This window comes from Lemur catta, chromosome 9, assembly GCF_020740605.2.
Source record: "Lemur catta isolate mLemCat1 chromosome 9, mLemCat1.pri, whole genome shotgun sequence".
Taxonomy (NCBI): domain Eukaryota; kingdom Metazoa; phylum Chordata; class Mammalia; order Primates; family Lemuridae; genus Lemur; species Lemur catta.
In genome coordinates this window covers 62783787-62809223 of record NC_059136.1, presented here as the reverse complement: position 1 = coordinate 62809223, position 25437 = coordinate 62783787, and the positions used below count along the sequence as shown (strand labels likewise).

General features: G+C 36.1%; 1 protein-coding gene across 1 annotated transcript in view; it reads right to left on the bottom strand.

The window, feature by feature from the left end:
* LOC123644586 (DNA repair and recombination protein RAD54B-like) overlaps nucleotides 1-25437 on the bottom strand; it is a 45351-nt gene that overhangs the window by 11305 nt on the left and 8609 nt on the right. Inside the window, exon 3 of the mRNA XM_045560759.1 lies at nucleotides 21674-21845. Coding sequence (XP_045416715.1) covers nucleotides 21674-21845 — 172 coding nt within the window. The remainder of the gene's footprint in view (nucleotides 1-21673; nucleotides 21846-25437) is intronic.

The window sequence follows — 25437 nt, the reverse complement described above, 5'->3', positions numbered from 1 at the left end:
AGCCTATAATCCTAGCACTCTGGGAGGATTGCTTGAGGTCAGGAGTTTGAGACCAGCCTGACCAAGAGTGAGACACCATCTCTATTAAAAATAGAAAAAATAAGCCAGCCAATAAAAAATAGAAACAAAAAGTTAGCCAGGCGTGGTGACAAGCACCTGTAGTCCCAGCTACTTGGGAGGCTGGGGCAGGAGGTTCACTTGAGCCCAGGAGTCTGTTGTTGCTGTGAGCTAGGGTGATGCCACAGCACTCTAGCCTGGGCAAGAGTGAGACTCTGTCTCAAAAAAAAAAAAAAAAAAAAAAAATTAAATAGCTAAATCAAGCTCTTTAACATATGCATTGCTTCATATAATTTTTTGTGGTGAAAACACTTAAAATCTACTCTTAGCAATTTTCAAGTGTAAAATATATTGTTGTTAACTATAGTCACTCTGATGTACATATAAATAGATCTCTTGAACTTATTCCTCCTGTACTAAAATTTTATATCCTCTGACCAACATCTTCCCAAGCTCCCTACACCCCAGCCTCTGGTAGCCATCACTTTACTCTCTGTTTCTATGAGTTTCACTTTTTTACATTCCACATATAAATGAGATAATACAGTATTATAAAAATTATTTAATCTGCTTCCCTTTTACTTTTGTTATGTGGCTACTATAAAATTTTGAATTTACATATATAATTCATATTATATTTTTAGTGGACAATCCTGGTCTACAGGGACACACACCAAACTAAATGACAACACCTACTACTCAAAGAGACTGAGTATGAGGGGAACAGTTAAGAACTTTTCATTTAAGTATATTATTAAAAAGTTTACAAAAATATATTCATGTATTACTTGTGATATCAAAATTAAATTATAAATAACTCTTACAAACTAAGAAAAGCAATGCAGTCACCAAATGATGGACTAAAAGCAATCTGACTTCACTATCCTCACAGAAAATCAAAAACATATAGCAAACACTAAGAGTATCACTGCCAATATCCCAGAACTCAAATCTGGGGCTGAGACGATCACTGGAGCCACAGAGAAGTTAAAAACCAAGCAGACTGTAAGAGAATGGACTTCTCTATTTGCAATGCCCCTTCCACAATCTGTCAGGCACCACATGTAGAAAATCCCACCCCACCCAAGACTTATGGTTTCTACTTTGGAAAAAGATCAAGATGAACAGCCAGCTTCTCTACCATCTTGGGTTCCCTTACAGGAAAACTCCCATTCCTGCCTGAACCCACAGGAAGTATTTCAAGAAAAACCTCTGAAGGCAGATAGAGACAATTGGGAGATAACACTAGCAACCCCAGCACACAAAACTTTGCTCTTTATCTCAGCCAAAGGAGATGACAAATCAGAGTAGCTGTACAGTAGTACCATCTTGTAGGAGGCATAAACTGGACTTCCCACACAGCAGGGGGATCCCCTTTTGGACCCTACCATCTGGGACAGCCAGCACTTCAAATGTTTGCAAGAGCCAAAGCAAAACTGGGATTAAGGCACCATCTAGAGCCCTAAAAAAGCAATCTAGGATTAAGGGTATTCAACAGGCAAACAGCAAAGAATCTCTAAGCAACCATATCCAATAAAAACCAAAACAAGGCCAGGTACAGTGGCTCACATCCTAGCATTCTGAGAGGCCAAGATGGAAGGATCACTTGAGGCCAGGAGCTGGGAGGATCACTTGAGGCCAGGCGCTCAAGACCAGCTTGGGCAACATGGCAAGACCTTATCTCTACAAAAAATTTAAAAATTAGTCAGGCATGGTGGTGCATGCCTATAGTCCTAGCTATTCAGGAGGCTGAGCCAGGATGATCACTTGAGCCTAGGAGTTTGAGATTGCAGTAAGCAATGATCATGCCACTGCACCCTAGCCTGGACGACAGAGCGAGACCCTTTCTCCAAAAAAAAAAAAAAAAAATCCAGACAGAAAAGACTGGAACAAATAACTAATCTTTCAATGCAAAGCCATATATGTACATCCACAAGAAACAACAGCAAACACAGAACCATGACAACCCCAAACAGACTAAGCAAGAAGCCAGTAACTGACCTGAACGAGACAGCAATACGTGAGCCTCTCAGATCAAGAATTCAAAATAGTAGTTTTAAGACAACTCAGCAAACTCCAACATAACAAAGAAAAGTAATTCAGAACTGTATCAGAAAAATGTAACAAAGAGATTGAAATAATAAAAAAAACAAAAATTCTAGAACTGAAAAATACATTTGCTGAACTGAAAAATGAATTGGAGACTCATAAGAGCAGAATGGATCAAGCAGCAGAAAGAATCAGTCAATGTAAAGATGACCTATGTGAAAATATAGTCAGTGGAGAAAAAATGAATGAAAAGGAATGAAGAATGCCTACAAAATATAGAAAATGACCTCAAAAAAGAAAATCTCAGAGTGACTGGTAATCAAGAGGGAGTACAGAAAAAGCAAGGGATAGAAAGCTTATTCAAAAAAATAACAGAAAACTTTCCAAACCTAGAGAAGTATATAATTATCCAAATACAGGAAGGTCAAAGATCACCAAAGAGATTCAACCCAAATAAGACTATACCAAGAACATAATAATCAAACTCTCAAAGGTCAAGGGCAAAGACAGGATCCTAAAAGCAGGAAGAAAAAAGAAGCAAATAACACATAAACTCTGATTAGTCTAGAAACAGACTCCTCAGTGGAAACCATACAGGTTGGGAAAGAAGGAGTAAGAAGACACATTGGAAGTGCTGAAAGGGGGAAAAAAAACTGTCAACCAAGAATGCTTCACACAGCAAAGCTTTCCTTCAAACATGAAGGAGAAATAAGGTCCTTCCCAAACAAACAAAAGCTTAAGAAATTCATCACGACAACCATCTTACAAGAAATGCTAAACGGAGTTCTTCAATCTGAAACCAGGAGGCCAACATGTAAATAGAAAACATTTGAAGGTATACAACTCACTGGTAAAAGTAAGGACACAGTCAAATTCAGGAGATTCTAACACTGTGATTGTGGTATGTAATCCACACGTATCTCTAGTATGAAGACCAATAGAGAAATCTATCAATAATAATTTGACAACAACTTGTTAAGAGATAAGCAATATAAAAAGATGTAAATTGAGACAATAAAGTCAAAATGCACGGAAGATGGAGTTAAAGTTTTTTTAGTTTTTCCTTTGTTTCTTTTCTTTGTTATCAAAGCTGTCATCTGTTTGAAATGTAATCTATAAGATGTTTTTTGTAAGCCTCATGGTAACCATAAAGGACAAACCTATAATACTGCAGCCCCAACTCCCAGCCTCGGACCAGTACCGGTCTGTGGCCTGTTAGGAACCAGGCCACACAGCAGGAGGTGAGCAGCAGGCAAACAAGCAAAGCTTCATCTGTATTTACAGCCACTCCCTATCACTTACATCACTTCCTGAGCTCCACCTCCTGTCAGATCAGCAGCAGCAAAAAAAAAAAAAAAAAAAAATAGAAAAATTAGCCAGGTGGCACAGCACACACCTGTAGTCCCAGCTACTCGGGAGGCTGAGGCAAGAAGATGGCTTGAGCCCAGCAGTTTGAGGTTGCAGTGAGCTATGATGACACCACTGCACTCTAGCCAGGGCAACAGAGTCAGACTCTGTCTCAGGAAAAAAAAAGAAAACTACAGGCCAATAAATATCACTGATGAACACAGCTGCAAAAGTCCTCATCAAAATACTAGCAAACCAAATACAAAGACGCATTAAAAAGATCATGCACCATGAACAAGTAGAATTCATTCCAAGGTTCTAAGATGGTTCAACACACACCAACCAATAAAGGTGATGCATCACATTAACAGAATGCAAGACAAAAACCACACAATAATTTCAATAGATGCCAAAAAAGCATTCAACAGAATTCAACATTCCTTTTTGATAAAAATGCTCAACAAACTGGGTATAGAAGGAACTTACCTCAAAACCATAAAGGCCACACATGACAAATCTACAACTAACAACATGAATTGGGGAAATAGTGAAAGCCTTTTCTCTAAGATCTGGAACAAGAAAAGGATGTTCCTTTTCCCCACTTTTATTCAACATGGTACTGGAAGTCCTAGCCAAAGCAATTAGGCAAGAGAAAAATAAAGGGCTTACAAATTGGAAAGGAAGAAGTTAAATTATCCTTGTTTGCAGATGACACAATTATATATTTAGAAAAACCTAAAGATTCCACCATCAAACTCTTAAAACTGATAAATGAATTCAATAATGTTGCAGGATACAAAATCAACATATAAAAATCAGTAACATTTATATATACCAAAAAATAATCTGAAAAAGAAATCAACAATTTACATTTACAATAGCTACAGAAAATATAAAATACCTAGGAATAAACTTAACCAAAGTGAAAGATCTCTACAAGGAAAACTATAAAACATTAATGTACGAAATTGAAGAGGACAAAAAAAAATGGAAAGATATTCCATGCTTTTGAATTAAAAAAATTAATATGTTAAAATATATTGTTACCAAGTGGCAAGTAAAATACACATACACACACACACCCTCAATACCATCCAAAGTGATCTATAGATTCAATGCAATCCATATCAAAATACCAATGACATTCTTCACAGAAATAAAAAAAGCAATACTAAAATTCATACAGAGGCCAGGCACCGTGGCTCACACCTGTAATCCTAGCACTCTGGGAGGCCAAGGCGGGCAGATCATTTGAGCTCAGGAGTTCGAGACCAGCCTGAGCAAGAGCAAGACCCCTGTCTCTACTAAAAAAAGTAGAAAGAAATTAGCTGGACAACTAAAAATATATAGAAAAAATTAGCCAGACATGATGGCACATGCCTGTAGTTCCAGCTACTCGGGAGACTGAGGCAGCAGGATTGCTTGAGCCCAGGAGTTTGGGGTGGCTGTGAGCTAGGCTGACGCCATGGCACTCTAGCCCGGGCAACAGAGTGAGACACTGTGTCAAAAAAAATAAAAAATAATAAAATAATAAAATAAAATTCATATGGAACCACAAAAGACCCTGAATACCCACAGAAATCCCGAGCAAAAAGAAGAAAGCTGGAGGCATCATACTATCTGACTTCAAAATATACTACCAAGCTATAGTAACCAAATCAGCATGGTATTGGCATAAAAACACACACAGGTCAATGCAACAGAATAGAGAACCTAGATATAAATCCAAACATTTACAGCCAACTCATTTTCAACAAAAGCACCAAGAATATACAATGGGGAAAGGACAGTTTCTTCAACAAATGGTGCTGGGAAAACTAGATAACCATACCCAGAAGAATGAAACTAGAGCCCTATTTTTCACCACATACAAAAATCAAATCAAAATGGATTAAAGATTTCAATCGAAGATCTGAATATATGAAACTACTACAAGAAAACATTAGGGAAACACTTCAGGACACTGGTCTGGGCAAAGATTTTTTGGGTAAAGCATCAAAAGCACAGGTAACAAAAGCAAAAATAGACAAATGGGATTACATCAAGCTAAAAAGCTTCTACACAGCAAAAGAAACAATCAACAAAGTAAAGAGACAACCTACAAAAGGGGAGAAAATATTTGCAAACTATCTGACAAGAGATTAATAACCAGAATATATTAATATAAGGAACTCAACAACTTAATAGCAAAAACAAACCAAATAATCTGATTAAAAAATAGGCAAAACCAGCCTGAGCAAGAGCAAAAACAGAAAAATTAGCCAGGCGCGCGTCATGGCGCCTGTAGTCCCAGCTACTCAGGATGCTGAGGCAGGAAGATCACTTGAGCCCAGGAGTTTGAGGCTGCAATAAGCTATGATGACACCACTGTACTCTACTCAGGGCTACAGAGCAAGACTCTGTCTCAAAAAAAAAAAAAAAATAGGCAAAAGATCTGAATACACATTTCTCAAAAGATATAGGCCAACAAGGTATACAAAAAAAAAACATTCAATACTACTAATCATCAGTGAAATGCAAATTAAAACCATAATAAAATATCATCCAACCTCAGTTAAAAATGGCTTTTATCAAAAAGACAAAAAATAACAAATGCTGCTGAGCATGCACAGAAAAAGAAAAACTCATACACTGTTGATGGTAATCTAAATTAGTAAAGCCACTGTGGAAAACAGTATGGAGGTTCCTCAAAAAACTAAAAATAGAACTACCACATGATCCAGCAATCCCACTGCTAGGTATATGTCCAAAAGAATGAAAACCAATACATCAAAGTGATACCTGCATTCCTATGTTTACTGCAGACTGCAGCACTATTCACAATAGCCAAGATATGAAATCAACCTCAGTTCCCATCAATGGATGAATGGATAAAGAAAATGATAAATATATACAACATAATATTTTTCAGTCATAAAAAAGAATGAAATCCTGTCATTTGCAGCAACATAGATGGAACTAGGAGGTCATTATGTTAAGTGAAATAAGCCTGGTATAGAAAGACAAATATCACATGTTCTCACTCATATGTGGGAGCTAACAAAATAGATCATATGTAGGTAGAGTCAATTGGTGGTTACCAGAGGTTGGTGGGGAGGGTGATAGCGGATAAAGAGTTGGATGTGTTGTGTATGAAAAGAGGCTGGTTAATGGGTGCAAGACTACAATTAGAAACAATAAGATCTAGTGTTCAATAATATAGTAGGGTGACTATAGTTAACAATAATTTATTGTGTAGTTCAAAATAGCTAAAGAGAATTAGAATGTTCCCAACATAAATGTTTGAGGTGATGGATATCTTAGTTACCTTTATTTAACCATTACACATTGTATGCATATATCAAAATATCACATATACCCCCAAAATGATAGCTATTATGTATCAATAAAAAATTAAAAATTAATTTTAAAAATTATAAAAATAATAAATACATAGCTTTACCCATTTCTTTGGGTCTTCATTTATTTATGAAGGCTTCTATGTCTTATAAAGCTTATATTAAATTTATATGCTTAAAAATGCAATGAAATAGATGTAGAATACAGAATTTAATGAGTAAAATAGAAACATCCAACATTTAAAGAACTCAATTTCCTAACTAATTAAGGAGGTACCAATTTAAATACAACAGTAATTTTTTGCCATTCAATTGGCAAAAGTTAAAAAGTCTAATAGCACGTGTTGAAGAAGCTGGGGAAATAAATTCTCTCATACACTGATGGCAGCCATTTTGGAAGGCAATTTGGCAGACCATATTAAAATATAACACTAACACATTATGATCTGACTACTCTTGAAAAATACTTGCATATGTTCACCAGACCATATGCACAAGGATGTTCGCTGCAGTGTTGTTTTTAATAGTTAAAACACTAAAAGCAACCTAAATAAACTATGACGTATTTGGACCAATGTATACTCTGTAGCAACTAAAAAAAAAAAAATGAGGTAGGATCTACATGCTCTAATATGAAAACAAAAATATCCAAGGCATAGTAGCGAAATCTGTAAAGAACTCTTGGCAAATAGCTACTCCATCCAAACCCTTGCATTAAGGGCCTTTACCAACCCTAGCATGGCTTGTAATAGCCTAGTTCCCCCTGGAATGACCCAGCCTCCTTTTGAGCTCCAGTCCGGAGTTCAGGGCTGTCAAAAGAACTTACGGTTTGTTCCAGTCAGCACCTCATTATAGGCCCCAGACCTTCCTTTCTTAGGGCACTTACTAAAAAGGGTATAAATTGTGAATCCTTCCTCTGTCCCTTTGAGATGTGCATGTAACTCTGTAGTATCTTTCTCAAGGACCTGCAAGCCATTCCTTTGAAATGTGATATAGTTTGGATATTTGCCCTCTCCAAATCTCATGTTGAAATGTGATCCCCAATGCTGGAGGTGGGACCTAATGGGAGGTGTTAGGGTCATGGAGTAGGATCCCTCAAAAAAGGCTTGGTGCTGTCCTCCTTGTAATGAGTTCTCACTCTATTAATTCCCATGAGAACTCATTGTTATAAAGAGCCTGGTACCTCTCTCCCCTCGATCTCTCCCCTCTCGCTCTTCTTCCTCTCTCTCCAGACATTTTAACTGGGGTGAGATAATATCTCATTGTAGTTTTGATTTGCATTTCTCTGATGACTAATGATATTGAGTATTTTTTCATGTACCTGTTGATCATTTGTATGTTTTCTTTTAAGAAATGTCTATTCAGATCCTTCGTCCATTTTTTAATCGGATCATTTGATTTTTTTCCTATTGAGTAGTTGGAGCTCCTTGTAGTTTACAAATATGTTCCCCATTCGGTGGGTTGTCTCTTCACTGTGTTGACTGTTTCCTTTGCTGTGCAGAAGATTTTTAGCTTGATATGATCCCATTTGTCCAATTTTGCTTTGGTTACCTGTGCTTTGGGGGTATATTACTCAAGAAGTCCTTGCACAGACCAATGTCCTGAAGCGTTTACCCAATGTTTTCTTTTAGTACTTTCATAGTTTCAGGTCTTAGATATTTTTATTGGGAGAATGTATTTAGGTACATTAATCTTAAGGAATTGCATATTATATTGAAGAAAACATACTAACATATGCAACTTTAGAATCTATTGTTAAAAATTAGTGATGGACAGATAAATAGATATGTAATAGAGCAAATATAGTGAAATTTTAATTGTAGCCTGAAGGTGGGTGTTCAATGTAAAACTCTTTCAACTTCTATGTATTTTTTAAATTATTTTAATAAAATGTTCAAAAATTATCCTTAAAAAGAAAATAGGGCCAGACTCGGTGGCTCATGCCCACAATTCTAGCACTTTGGCAGGCCCAAGGCAGAAGGATCCCTTGAGGCCAGGAGTTCAAGACCAGCCTGAGCAAGAGCAAGACCCCATTTCTACTAAAAATAGAAAAATTAGCCAGGCATCACGAGCCTATAGTCCCAGCTACTCGGGAGGCTCAGGTAAGAGGATCACTTGAGCCCAGGAGTTTGAGATTGTAGCAAGCTATGATGATGCCACTGCACTTTATCCAAGGTGACAGAGTGAGACTCTCAACATAGTGAAATACCTGTGTCTTTAAAAATAAATAAGAAAATAAAAATAAATACAGCAGTCAATATATTTTAAACTCTTTAGCCATTAAAATGTGTAAAGTGTGAACAAAGCTAAATTTCTAAAATAAAATTTTTATAATTAGATCTACTAAATTTAATAATAAGGAATAATTGTAAGGTAGGTATAATTTTTTTCCATAAGCTTTTTTTTAGACAAAAAAAAGCCTACTGAAACTATTTCTGTATTTTAGGAAAGAGTCCACAAAAAACAAGGTAATAATTATATGCCTTATTAATATTTGTCTTAGCTCAGTCCTCTGGCAAACAGAGCCTGATTAAAATGCTGGTGCTTTACTTGGGAGGTACATACACACGGTATCAAGGATGAATAAAAGGTAAATTGAGGCATCAAAGTGCTGGCTCCCATTTTACAACAAGCTATGAAAAAAATCTAGCAGGTCGCTTGGCAAATGCACCCACTTGGTACTCTCCTTGGAATGTCTCCTGATAGGCTACAGAAAGAAACTATACCTAAGAGTAGTCCATAAAGAAAAAGAGGAATTTATCTGGCAGGTTCTCTCCTGTCTCCTATCTCCCACTGGTCGAAGTTCATTCCAATAGGAGTGAACTACACTGCAATTCCAGACCGTGTCATCTAGCCTCCACAGATGCTCAAGGAGCTACCCACAAGCCTGTGGTGTGGTGCTTCATCTAAGATTAGAAGTGGCACAGAAGGAGCCAGACCCTCCCGGCATATGGTTCATCAGCTTGGCTGGGTGGTGGCCACCAAGGAATAGGTCCCTCATTACTCAGGTGAAGCAAATGGTTGGCTTCCAGGGGCAGTAGGGCAGTCTATGAGGCACATGGTGCCAAGGAAATCCAAAGAGGCACCTAAGACTATGTTCAATATAATCAAAATGCAACATGACAGGAAGATAAGACTTTTTTAAAAAAAGAAAATCTGCCGCATAAAAATAGGGCAAAAACTAGGGTAAATCCAGACCCTAAGAGTTATTCTCAGTTAAAGCATTTAAATATCTCACACTTCATCACTGTGCTTTGGTGGTGATATTCTGTGATGTAAGCAGTCAAGACAATCAAAACCTAGGATTCAGGGACCTTGAAAACCCTTACAGAACTGAAGGAGTCAAATTACAAAATTTACTCCACCAATGCTATATGAATCACAGGCCTACTCCATACAATCTAAATTTATATACATCCTCATAGCATAGCTCCCAGCCATCTATTAAGGATCTCTGCCCAAGTCCTGTCCTTGGTATAAAAATATTTCGACAGCCGGGCACGGTAGGCATGAGCCACCTGTAATCCTAGCACTCTGGGAGGCCGAGGTGGGAAGATCGCTTGAGCTCAGGAGTTCAAGACCAGCCTGAGCCAAGAGCGAGACCCCCGTCTCTACTAAAAATAGAAAAAATTAGCCGGGTATGGTGGTGCACACCTGTAGTCCCAGCTACCTAGGAGGCTGAGGCAGGAGGATCGTTTGAGCCCAGGAGTATGAGGTTGCTGTGTGAACTGGGCTGACACCATGGCACTCTAGCCCTGGCAACAGAGTGAGACTGTGCCTCAAAAACAAACAAACAAAAAAATTCAAGGTAAAGGAGCTTCAGCCTCAGAAACTGGCTGGCAAAAAACTAGCAATTAGCTAACTATCAGTATAGTTAACATAATGGTTGTTCGTGGTATCTCACGACATTTATTCCTTCCCTCCTCTATTGTGTAGCAGCCAGGAAATTTGGGTGAAATAATTCCCACTTCCAAGGAAGAAGATGAAAGGTATGTGCCTAATTGGTACATTAAGGATTCTCAGAAATCAGTAAGGATTCCTCCTCACAGTGGTAAACTAAGTCTGAGGTTAGGAAACTCCCTGGTCACAGGAAAATGCCCCAGTAATGGTATAAAGTTAAAAATCTTATTTAGTGATTCTGGGTAAGAACCATCTGCCTGTCGTCAAATACATGAGAAAAAGAAAATATGTGGCCCCAATGGTAGCTGGGATCTATCATTTAACATGAGGGAAGCCAGTGTAAGAATGAAGCCAATCCTGTAAATGACAGATGGGAAACACAGAAAGAAACTGGGCTCATGATGACATCCTTTAAACTGCTAAACCAGTCAACCTTGAAGCCTGGAATTTCCAGTTACAGATACCAATAAAAAACCTTCAATTATATAAGCCAGTATTTTTGCTAAGACTTGAACCAAAAGCATATTAACTGATAATGCCATTAGTATTTCAATTATTTTACACCGGCCCTCCAAAAAGCATAAAGCAGATTTCTAGATAAAAGCACTGCCTAAAGACACATATTCCCATTTTCATCCAATCCAGGTAAGTGAGGAAGTCTTACACTAAATTACATGCTAGGGAATGAAAAAAATTTTCCAAAAGACAGCATAAGGAATACATCTCACAAAGTTTATACAGCAGTAGTTTTTAGCCTTGGTGAGGAAGGATGGCAAATGTTACAGGACTATTTGAGAAACTCAATAAAGCCATGGCCCCTCTCCTTAGAAAAATGCACGTATTTGTGTGCCCCTCTGTTTTAAGTGCCTCCCATTTATTCAATTGGTGAGGAAAGTATTCCTATTCTAGGGTTATTGAATGGCCAAACACATGATAGCTGACACTAAACAGGTGAGCTTGACAGCAGTTTATTAGTCACAACTACTCACAGCCTGGAGGAGGAGGATACCCCACTGACAGAAAGCCACACCAGAGTTGCACTTGGAAAAAGTGAACAACCAGGAACTGTGGAAGGCAGACTTTGTATTAATAGTATTAAGAGGGTGAGGTGCCTTCTGGCCCTATAGGAGAATATTATTGTTTTAGGGGAGGAAATGGGGAGGTATAGGTCAATGGATACAAAGTAACAGATATGTAGGACTAACAAGTCTAAGGATCTAATATACAATACGAAGACTATAGTTGGTAAAACTGTATCGTATTAGGGATTTTTGTTAAATAAGTGTATTTTAGCTGCTCTTGCCACACACAAAAAAGTATATGAGATGATGAATATGTTAATTTGCTTCACTATAGTAACCATTTTACTATGTATCTAAATATCCCATATCATGTTCTAAAACTCAAATACACACAATAAAATTTATTAAAATATATTTTTTCAAAAATTGAGCCTTAATTTCAGGTCTTACACCAAATAGTTCCCTGCACACACACACAATCCTCTAGAACTCATGTTAATTAAGAACTACTGCTCATATGTTTATCATCTGGTTGTTGCTTCTTCCCATGAGTGCCCCATCTTAGGGAAAAAGTAGACAATGCTCTATACTCAGGACAGAATTTGATAATCCATGCTCCTGGAAATGGCCTTGGATAATACCTAAGTACTTTCAAACATGCTTCAAGATGATTTGCAAGGATGTATATGAAACGATCAATATTCTAATGACCAGGATCTTTTTTTTTTTTTTTTACTGGCCTGACTGCAGGACAAAATTGAGCAAATTTATTCACCTCCATCTGAGGCAGGATTTGAAAAGAACAGTCCCAGTACAGGTTTCCTCAAAAGCCATTCTTTATCCTGAGAACTAAAGGCAAACTAGTTAGAGGAGAATTATCTTCTCTATGGTGTTTTTTTAAAGGGGGAAGGGATATACCTATCATGTCTCCCCTCTAGCAGAATGGAGTACTGACAACTGTTCAATAATCTGGATTGGAAAACGATACAAACACCCCAATGCAAACACCCCCAAAATCATAAAACCTACTTTTTCCCCTCAACCAAATCTTCATAAAAGAGCCTTAAAGGACAAAGGATGATCTCTTCAATTCTTAAATTTCTATGTGGAACTTTCTATGGGGAAAAAGATATAGTTAGTAGCACTGAATATTCAATGTCTGATTCCTTACAGTTATGTCTGAAGTTGTTATATAAAGAAATAAGTCACTATTAAAAAAATTCACCAATCAACAGGTCACAAATTTAAAAAAATTATTTCCCATTCATACGTTTAAGGTTTAACTGTAGGCCAGGTGCAGTGGCTCACACCTGTAATCCTAGCACTCTGGGGGGCTGAGGCGGGCAGATCGTTTGACCTCAGGAGTTCGAAACCAGCCTGAGCAAGAGTGAGACCCTATCTCTACTAAAAAATAGAAAGAAATTAGCTGGAAAACTAAAAATATATAGAAAAAATTAGCCGGGCATGGTGGCACATGCCTGTGGTCCCAGCTACTTGGGAGGCTGAGGCAGTAGGATTGCTTGAGCCCAGGAGTTTGAGATTGCTGTGAGCCAGGCTGATGCCACGGCACTCTAGCCAGGGTGACAGAGTGGGACTCTGTCTCAAAAAAAATAAAAGGTTTAACTGTAATATCAAAGTCTTTTTGAGAACTGCATGACAATATAATCAACTGGCAGATGAAACTGCAAATCTTGCAAAAGGCTGACATGATAGGTACTTGGAAAGAGACTGATTTGAATATCAAAGGATTTTAGGCCCTTGGGAAAAGTTAAAAAACTCACAAATATTTTCTAAAAATAATCCTTTTAAGATGATACTAAAAAAATCATGTATACACAAAAAAAGCTTTATCATATAATTTCTGTGAGAAAAAGCATAATCTAACTTTTGTTCAAAAATCTCAATCAAACTCCTTTTTTCACATTTACTATTAAATTTGGTCCCTTTCTGATAGACTGGCTACAAAGAAATGAAATTAATACACAGGTAAATATATTTAGTATAACAGTAACTATCAAAATCAGGATAGTTTTTCACTATCAAGGAATGCAAATATGGAAAGGGTAAAGATTAGAATGAATCCTGGGATACTGAACTGAAATTGGAGGTATTAGTATGAAGTCACTATATAAACGTGTGTGTGTGTGTGTGTGTGTGTGTGTGTGTATCTCACACACATATATGTCCTAGCTTTGACTGCAGGAAGGGCTAAGAGTATTTAATAATAACACCACAGTTTCAATGAATACACCTAGTGCTCAGATCTTGGTTTTTAAATACTACTCTCCACTAAAAGAAACTAGGGCCTTTGGCTAATTTCAAGAGCTGGGGCAAGGAAGATCTTACTGTGCCAGAAAGCACAAAAGTGCTAAAAAATTAATGGGGATTGTCAAAAGGAAACAGGAACCCTTGTAAAGGGCCTACCATTCGCCAAAACTGAGACAATCTGAACATCACAGTAAACAATAATAACAGCTGAATAAAACAAAAATGTATGAATCCATAAAAATTAATAAATAAGTGGGAGAAAAGGGAAAGCTTTTCCTTAATGCCAACCAATAAATATAGATGAAATTAGAAAATCAACATTTGGCAACAATCTTAGTAATAAATTTCAGGCAAAAATCAATAGTTTCAAAGTAACTTCCTATAGATCCTTATTAATTACAAAGGTAAAAATAATTTCATAGTGAAAACCCCTGCTGACACCAATTTATTCAAGTAATCAAACTTAGTATCAACAGTAATGAGATAAACTGACATCATGGGCCTCCTGATGATATACTAAGAATTATTTCTGTGATATTCCTGCCAAAAATGTATAAACTGAATCTAACCATGAGTAAATAAAACAAATCCAAATTGAGAAACATTGTACAAATAATTGGCCTATACTCTTTAAGAATGTTAAAGTCACAAAACATAAGCAGAGACTAAGAAAATGTTCCAGATTGAAGGTAACTAAAAGACATGATGACTAAATGCAACACATAATCCTGGACTAGTCTGGACTAGCAGGGAAAAAAGTATATTCATTTTCAAATTTATTTCTGTCATAAAAGACATTGCATTAGTCCATTCAGTCTGCTATAACAAAATACCATAAATTGGGCAGCTTATAAACAACATAAATGTATAATATTTCTCACAGTTCTGGAGGCTGGGAAGTCCAAGATTAAGGTGTTAGCAGATCTGGGGTCTGGTGAAGGTCCCCCTTCTGGTTTATAGATGGCACCATCTCCTATATCCTAACATGGTAGAAAAGAGGCAAGGCAGCTGTCTGGGGCCTATTTTTATAAGGGAACCAATCTCATTCATCAGGGCTTCAGCCTCATTACCTAATCACTTCCCAAAAGCCACACCTCCTAATAGTAATACCATCACATTAGTGATTATGTTTAAACATAGGAATTTTGGGGAGACAAACTTTCAGACCATAGCAGACAATATTGGAACAAGTGGAGAAATCTGAGTTGGAGCTGTGGATCTGATAGATGGTAGTATTATATCAATGTTAATTTCTCAATTTTAACCATTGTAATTTTAAACTTTATTATATAGAAGCCTGCCCTTGCTTAGGGAATACGTACTGAAGAATTTAGGGTGACGGGGCATCATATCAGCAATTTATTCTCAACTGGTTCAGAAAAATTACAGACACACAACACACACAAAAATCTTAAATTTGTAGAAGCTTTTTATACCATTCTCAAATTTTTCTGTAAGTTTGAAATCTTAAAATATAAGATTAAAAAGTTTAAATTAAAAAGCATAACAAAATAACTATTAGACTATCAAACAGCAAAAATATAAGTATATGCTTAAATACAGATTGAACATCACAGTAAATGATACATGCATTGCTCATGCATTGCTAGTGGGAGTATAAACCTGTACTAACCTCTGCAGAGGGCATCAAAATGACAAATGCACATACCTTGCAATGAACACCCTACTCCAAGGTATTTATCCTATGGACATAGTCTCATATATGTATTTAATATATATTCATTGTAGGTTTGTTATAACAAAGGATCCCAAACAACCTAAATATCCATTAATAAGACATTAGTTAAATACATGTGGCACATCCATACAATGAAATGAGCTTTAAAAAAAAAAATAAGCTAAGTTCCAAATGTACTGACAAAAAAAGATTTCAATGATATGCTGTTGTGATATACAGTAAAAATGCAATGTAAAATAAATAAATGGGACCTAAAAAGCTTCTGCACAACAAAGGAAATAACAGAGTGAATAGACAACCTACAGAATGGTAGAAAATATTCACAAACTATACATCCAACAAAGTTCTAATATCCAAAATCTACAAAGAACACAAACAAATCAGCATAAAAAAAAATCAGAAAGTGGGCAACAGACAAACAGAAGTTTTTCAAAAGAAGATAGACAAATGGCCAAAAAACATATTTAAAAAAATGCTCAATGGCCCTTGAAGTCTGGACAGCCCTCATACACCATGGAGTACTACTCAGCCATAAAAAGGAATTAAATAATGTCGTTTGTAGCTACTTGGATGGAACTGGAAACCATTATCCTAAGTGAAGTATCTCAGAGGAATGGAAAACCAAACACCATATGTTCTCACTAATAAGTGGTAGCTAAACAATGGATACACACGGGCACAAAGTAATATAAAGGACATGAAAAATCAAGAAATCAAGAAAGGGGAGGGGGATACCGGATAAAAACTTACCTATTGGTTGCAATGAACACTATTGAATGAGTATACCCAAAGCCCTGACTTAAGCATTATTCAAGGTATCCATGTAACAAAAACACTTGTACCCCCTTAATATTTTCAAATAAAATTTTGTTTTAAAATGCAATGTGTAGAACAATGCAGCTAATGAACAATTATCTATACAGAGAAAATATATTATACAAATATGTTTCCAAATATGTAGAATACTTCAAAGAAGATACACAAAAAGCTGGTAACTGGCTTACTCTGGGGAAAAGAACTAGATGGCTAGGGATCAGAGGAGGGAGACTTTTTACTATATTCTTCATGCCTTCTGAATTTTTTACCATGCACATGCATTACTTATTTTTTTTTAAAGTCAGAAGGGACTACATATAGTATGATTTGCTTTATATGGCATATGCAGAATAGGTAAATCCATAGAGAGAGAAAGTAGATTAGGGATGCCAAGGGCTAGAAAGAGAGAAGGGAAAGGAGAGTGACTGCTTAATTGGTCTGAGGTTTCTTTTTAGGGAGATAAGAATGTTCTGGAACTAGATAGAAGTAATTGTTGTACAACACTGCAAATGTGCTAAATGCCACTAAATTATACACTTTAAAATTGTGAATTTTTGTATTATATATATTTTATCACAACAAAAACAAACATATTTATGAATTAAATATAAATAAAACCAATAAAACACAAAAATCATATTTTGATAGCAGTCATTTACTGAAATTAAAATACTAATTACAATATAAATATGATACCAACAGATTCGACAGAGGTCTTTTGTATTCAACAAACTTTTTCTCCAGTAGAGAATATTATAGCTCAATTCTTTCAACATCCTTATTGAATATGGAAAACCTTCATTTGGTAAGAGTATACCACTTACACATTCTATCTACCTATTTTCGTTTGGAGGTATGAAATCTTTTAATAGTACTAAATTATAAGGTGGCCATTCAAAAGATCATGTATATATACTTTTATTTATATAATTTAAAAGAAAATACAAAATTCTAATTTCTCTCAGAACTTATAAACCCCTGAGAATATGTCAAACCATCTCCAAGGACCTAAGAATCACTTGAAAAACATTTACCTAATCTCTACACCAAAGAAAGATTTTATCGCTTCCTTGTTGTATCTTTAATCCTCTATTCTTCACTGACTCTTTTCTCTCAGCCCTTAGCCTACAACACACTACCTTTAAAAAAAAAAACAAAAAAAATCCCTCTCTAGTCCCCTGCTATCCCCCAAGATACTATTCCTTCCCTTCACAACCAAATTTATTTATTTAATTATACACTTTATTTACATACTTTACTTGCATTCACTTCCTCCATTTGCCTATTTCTACTCATCACCTATCCATTACTACATGTTCCAAACACTTCTGAAACTATTCTGTCAAATATTATCAAAACCTACAAACTATAATGTTCCAGCAGCCTCTTCTTGACTACTTGACTTCTCTGAAGCACTTTGAAGCCAAAGACTTAGCCAAGGGACTCAATTACAGAAAACTACAAGTTTCTCGAGAGTCCTTAATTCAGTCATAAAATATTTTTGAATCCACACTATTTGATTTAAAACCTCAACAAAAGAAAATTCCTGCCTTTGTACCTCACAGTTTACTGAGAGTCAGGCAAATAGACAAAACATAACAGCAGATAGTGCAGTCTCACTTGATAGTTCATCAGAATGAGAAAAAAAAAGAAAGAATGAAAGAATTTCTCTTTTTCTAAAGAAAGTATAGCTCTGTATATCCAAGAGGTTTAGGGCTTACTGTATTAACTTCCAAGACTGATGTAACAAAGTACCACAAACTGGGTGGCTTTAAAAACAACAGAATTGGCCTGGCGCAGTGGCTCACGCCTGTAATCCTAGCACTCTGGGAGGCCGAGGCGGGTGGATCGTTTGAGCTCAGGAGTTCGAGACCAGTCTGAGCAAGAGCGAGACCCTGTCTCTACTAAAAATAGAAAGAAATGATCTGGCCAACTAAAATATATATAGAAAAAATTAGCCAGGCATGGTGGCACATGCCTGTAGTCCCAGCTACCCGGGAGGCTGAGGCAGTAGGATCGCTTAAGCCCAGGAGTTTGAGGTTGCTGTGAGCTAGGCTGATGCCAGGGCACTCACTCCGGCGCAGGCAACAAAGCGAGACTCTGTCTCAAAAAAAAAAAAAAAAAAAAAAAAAAAAAAAACAGAATTTGGCCAGGCGCGGTCGCTCACGCCTGTAATCCTAGCACTCTGGGAGGCCGAGGCGGGTGGATTGCTTGAGGTCAGTAATCCTAGCACTCTGGGAGGCCGAGGCGGGTGGATTGCTTGAGGTCAGGCGTTTGAGACCAGCCTCAGCAAGAGCGAGACCCCGTCTCTACTAAAAATAGAAAGAAATTATCTGGCCAACTCAAATATATATATAGGAAAAAATTAGCCGGGCATGGTGGCACATGCCTGTAGTCCCAGCTACTGGGGAGGCTGAGGCAGTAGGATCACTTAAGCCCAGGAGTTTGAGGTTGCTGTGAGCTAGGCTGACGCCACGGCACTCACTCTAGCCCGGGCAACACAGTGAGACTCTGCCTCTAAAAAAAAAAAAAAAAAAACAAAACAGAATTTATTCTCTCATGGTCTGGAGACCAGAAGTGTGAAATCAAGGTGTCAGTGTCAGCAGGGCTATGCTCTCTCTCAAAGCTCTAGGGGAGAATCCTTCCTTGCTTCTTTCTAGCTTCTGGTGATTGCCAGAAATCTTTGGTGTTCCTTGGCTTGTAGCTGTAGTACCCCAATCTGTCTCCATCATCACAAGGCCTTTTTTCCTCTGTGTTTTTGTATTTCCCTCACTTCGTAAGGGCACCAGTCATTGGACTTAGGGTCCACCATAATCCAGTATGACCTGATCTTAACTTGATTACACCTACAAAGACCCTATTTCCAAATAAGGTCTCATTCACAGGTACTGGGGCTTAGGACATCAACATATCGTTTTAAAGGACACAATTCAAGCTACTGTATCTCCTCTCTCCCAGGATTTGGTTTTAGACACCAAGGGCTCAAAAGTACTGAGCTGGATTGTTCACGAATAGAAGCAGTTGTGGGATCTTGGACAAAAAAAAAGACAGAAGTGGGTCCTTCTACCATAACCTCCAAAAAAGTCACATTCCCTGAGCCTTGGGGTAAGTCATTAGTGGTAGACCTATACCTTCATTTTCAACAAGCAATATTGTCTACAAACATGTGTTATGAAGAGACCTAGTGAAGTTCAAGAGAGTGAAAATGTACTTATCAGGGCTTTTTCAGTTGAGAAAGAAACCAAAGCAAAAATGGTATTATTAATGAACTGACTATTAAATATTACAAATTACTATCATGTTTGGTATAATAATAATGTATGGTCATGTAAGAGAAGACATTTATTATAAGAAATACATGCTGAAGTAGAGGTGACGTGGCATGATATATGCAACTTATTTTCAAAACATGGGGGGAGGGAGTGCACATATACAAAGAGAAAGAATACATAAATGAGGCAAAATGTTAGTAACTGTTGAATTTAGGATGTTAACTGGACTATTCTTTCAACTTCCCTATATGTAGGAATTTTTCAAAATCAAAAGGTGATGGGGGAAATGGGGATATATTAATATTTTAACTGCACATACAAGTCTGCACCTCATTTCAGGGTAGATTTCAGATCTAGAATTAAAAGGATGTCAAAAGGTGAGTGTATACTATATAGGTCTCTCATCTTCTCATCTCTGCACTTTTCTATGTACCACATCCCTCTCCGGCAATCCACCATAGAGAACAAAACATTTCTCACAAAGCTCTTTTCCCCAATTTAACCTCTCTCTGAAGGAGAGGCAGGAGGGTATCTGGAGGTTGGCACAGATTCCACAGTCCAGTGAATGTACTAAATCAGAGAAAGGATTAAGGGATTAGGGGTTGAGTAAATCAACTCTCTCTTCAATTTATCTTAACTCTTAACTCCCTTCTCATATTTAGCAGGGAAGAGAATGAGAAACTATAGTAAAACATAAAGCCGAAAATCATTAACACAGAATGTATTATATTCCAGAGTCTAAATATTATTTTCCAGTGAGTAGATTAGAAAAGAAATGAGCATACATGGATCATTATCTGCCTCAGGCTTAAAAGTAGAGAAGAAAGCCTGGGAAAACAGGATATTCACCTAAGATGGAAGGAAGGAAAGAGGAAAGGAGGAAATCAAGGAGGAAAAAAAGGAGACCAAGTCAGTGAGAAAGGGCAGCAGCTAAACTGCCATGCCCACAGCTATCTCTAGGAATCTCCCTAAATTTACACCGGCTCCAAAAGTCCCTCTCAACCCCATCCCCACACTAGTTACAGCATTTGAAAAGTTATGAGGAGCACATAAATAACACTAGGATAATGGCCAGTTAGGAAAATTCAAATTCCTTTCTGCCCCAACAAGATATAAACGCATTCATAGATAAAATTCATTAATCATCACAAAGCCTAAGAACTTCCATCAAAAAGGTTAAGTGCTTAAGGCACTTTGTTGATTTACACTGGTATCACAAGGATGGCAGTTATTATCCTGTAGTCCAACAGATGGGGCTGGCTCCCTGAATCTGTTCATTCAACCAAAAAATGAATAAAATGTAATTTGGAAAACCGTAGTCTTAATGATGCCTTTCACAAGGCCAAATAACATCTGTGAACCATCTTAATTGTTTTTTTTAGTTACCTGAAAAATAATGGTCTCTTACAGATACAAAAAGAACCATAATCATTATTTTAACTCAATTCAACAATGGAGAAATGTGCTTGGTTTTCCTGCAAGTACATACCTTGATAACTTGAAACTAATTGATTTTAAGTTACTCCAGACTATAATGAATTAAGAATTCACTCATTTCAAGTTCAGCTCTCCAACTTTAGTGCTATTCACACGTCTTATGGAAAAAATTTTAAAAATCAAATCTTAAAACACAATCTTGGTACTTAAGGAAAAGATCATATTCGACCAACAAATTTACACTTAACAGTCTTAAATATACACCTATTATAAAGTATAATATTTTAATCACATCGTTATCAATCCAAGCACTAAAGATAAATTATGACAAAAAATCTGAATTGCCAACAATCTAATCGTATTATACAAAAAATTTTCAAATATATTCATTCTTGAATAATCATTTAAAAAAATACTGTAATATGACTGGCCAAGTATAAACCTAGTCAATAAAAAGCTCAGTCTTACCTGTATGAGGTGGATCTAATGTTGCCAAAGCAGATGCTTCAAAACTGTATTTTCCACTGCAGTTATCCCTGTGATTAATTTCTCTAGTACTTTCTTCAGTAGGCAGAAGATTTAAACTGCATATTCTTGGATCATTTTGTGACTCAAGAAAGGTGTTTTTATTTGCAGCACCCTAAAAGAACCAAATACACATTTAAAGCAAAAATTAAATCTAATTCCCCATATTTTTATATAATAGAGTCCAAATTAAAATATGAGCTACCAGTTTCTATATATCTAAATCAACCAGATATTTAAAAATAAATTAAAATCTAATTTTTATTGTTTGATTTTTAGAACTATTTGAAATTGTTATCAAAGCTGAAAAACATGACAGAATGAAAATTATGCTTATAATTACAGTGTATTTTAAACATTTCAGAAGAGTTTTTAAATAAATCATTACATGCCATTCTCATAGCCAAATATTTTTTTTCTTGCTAAATATCTCAGTACTGAAAGCAACACTTAAAAACTGTTCGTTTTTTACATATGATAATGGTATTGTCACTAAGTTGGGTTTTTTAAAAAGAGCCCTTCTACTTTAAGGACATATGTTAAAAATTTACAAATGAAGATATTCCTAGAATTTGTATCAAAATAAGTAACGAGGGACTGGGGAAGGGATTGGAGAGGTAAGATGAAACAAGATCCCTGAAGTCAGGTAATACAGACAAGGGAGTTTGTTATGTGCTATTTTCACTAATTTTGAGTTTGCGTGTGAGTTTTCTGTTGCTGCTATATCAAATTAACACAAACTTAGTGGCATAAAACAATGCATATTTATCATTTTATAGTTCTGTAAGTTAGACCTCTCACTTGGGTCTTTCTGGGCTAAAATCAAGGTTATCAACATGGCTGCATTCCTTTCTGGACATTGTAGAGAATACATTTCCTTGTCTTTTCAAACTTCTAGAAGCCAAGTAGAAGCCATTCCTTTGACTTTTAGCCCTCTTCCTCCGTTTTCAAAGCCAGCTATGTTGTGTCACATCTCTTTCTCTGACCCTCTTCTGTTTCTCTCTTCCACTTCTAAGGACTCTTGTGATAATATTGGATGTACCCACATAACTATGACAATCTCCCCATCTCAAGGTCCTTACCATTAATCACTTCAGCAAAGTCCCTTTTGCCACGTAAGGTAACTTACTAACAGATTCCAAGGATTAGGATAGGAACATTTTGGAAGGGCTAGTTTCTGCCTACCAGAATATATGTTGGAAATTTTTTAAAATAAGAACTCACAATAACAAAGTTGTCATATTACCATAAGTATTTATCATAATAAATTTTATGGTTAGTAATTAGACAAAAAAAAGAACCTGATTAAGATTTTAAAGTAAGTCAACTTATGAAGGTCACAAATTTCATTATGCAACATTTTGATATAATTTCAAATTCATAAACATTACAAAAATAGTACTCCTATATCCCTTTACCCAGATTAACCTGCAGATACTAAACTCCTTTGCCTCTAAATACTTCAAAGTGTGACTCCAAAACTGTCTTCCATAATCACAGTAAAATTATCAAATCAAGAATTTAACATTGGTATAATACTATTATCTAATCCACAGTCAATATTCAAATTTGATCACTTATCCCAATAATGTTTTTTATAGTTTTTTCTCCAAGCCAGGATCCAATCTCAGATCACACATTACATTTATCAGCATATTCCTTTAGTCTTCCTTATTCTCCACCTTCCCTTCATCTTTTGTGGCTTTGAAATTTCAAGAGTACAGACCAGTTATTTTGTAGAATGTCCCTCAATTTGGATTTGTCTAATATTTCCTTATGATTAGTTTCAGATTGTGCATTTTGGGCAGGAATACCACAGTTTATCATATCAGGAGACATATAATATCAGTTTGTCCCATTACTAAAGATATTAACTTTGATCACTTGACTAAGGTGGTATCTGCCAGGTCTTCTGGCAAAGTTAGTGTTTTTCCCTTTATAATTTTTTAAAGGATGTTGTAAGGAGATACTTGAGTCTATTCAAATATCCCATTTCCTCATCAAACATTCATCCGCTAGTTTGGGCATTCACTGATATTCTATAATACCATCTTTACTTCTATTTTTATGATTTGGCATTCCATTGTTAGAAAGAGCTTACTCTTCTCCCTACTTATTTATTTATTCATTTATTTACATATATTAGTATGGATTCAGACTCCTATATTATTCAATGGGTTATAATCCATTAGTATATTTATTTTGATGTTCAGTTTGTCCCATATTTTGTATTTATCAGACAAAATCAAGTAAAAATCACTGAAGTCACCAAAGCAAAATTTTCTTAATTCAATCTAAAATAAGAAATAATTTAAGAACAAAAATTAGGAATGCAATAAAGTAAAAAGAAGGTAAAGTTGACTGCTAAGCCTAATACTTTTAGGCTTCTCATGTTACTTTGCTTAAAATTGCTGTATAACTTCAAAAATGCAAACTTCATTAGTTTTAAAAAGTAAAATAACTCGTTTCTTGATACAGTTAAAAGAAAAAATAGTAAAGCAGTGTTTTAACCTGAAATCAGTCCTTAGAAACTACATCCAAAATAAATCTCAAGACAAGGGTACCAAGACAATTCCATAGGGAAAGAATAGTCTTTTCAACAAATAATCCTGGAACAATTGGACATTCACATGCAAAATAATGAAACTGGACCAATACCTCCCATTATACATAAAAATTAACTCAAAATGGATCATATACGGAAATGTAAGAAAACTACAAAACTCTTAAAAGAAAACATCGTAGTAAATATTCATGATCTTCTCATATAGGACACCAAAAGCATAAGTACCACCAACAAAACAATAGGTAAATGACTTCATCAAAATTAAAAACTTTTGTACTACAAATGAGATCATCAAAGGAAGAACAACCAACAGAATGAGAAGATATATGTAAATCATACACCTGGTAAGACATCTGTATATAGAACATATAAAAAACTCTTATAACTCAATAATAGAAAGCAAATAACTCAATTTAAAAAAGGATAAAGAGGCCAGGCACCATGGCTCATGACTGTAATCCTAGCACTTTGGGAGGCCAAGGTGGGAGGATCACTTGAGGTTAGGAGTTCAAGACCAGCCTGAGCAAGAGCCTTGAGACTCCGTCTCTACAAAGAATAGAAAAATTAGCTTGTCATGTTAGCAAGCGCCTGTAGTCCAAGCTACTTGGGAGGCTGAGGCAGGAGGATCCTTTGAGCCCAGGAGTTTGAGGTTGCAGTGAGCTATGATGAAGCCACTGCACTCTATTCGGGGGGACAGAGTGAGACTCTGTCTCAAAAAAAAAAAAAGGATAAAGGATTTAAATAAACAGTTCTGCAAAGAGATACACAAATGGACAACAAAAACATGTAAATGCATATATCAAACAGGGAAATGCATATATCAAAACCATAATGAGATACTAGCTGACTCACTAGTATGGCTATAATCTAAAAGATAACAAATGTTGACAAATTTGTGGAGAAACTGAAATCTTCATACACTGATAGTGGGAATGAAAATGGTACAGCCATCTTGAAAAGAAATCTGGCAGTTCATTAAGAGGTTAAACCAGGGGTGGGGAACCTTTTCATTCTGGAAGACCACATTAATTAGCTGTAATCAGATAAGGCTGCATTCAAGAAACTTCAATTAGATATACTTAAAAATATACATTATTTTGTAAAAATCTAACTATTATGTACCTAGTAATTTCCAAAAATA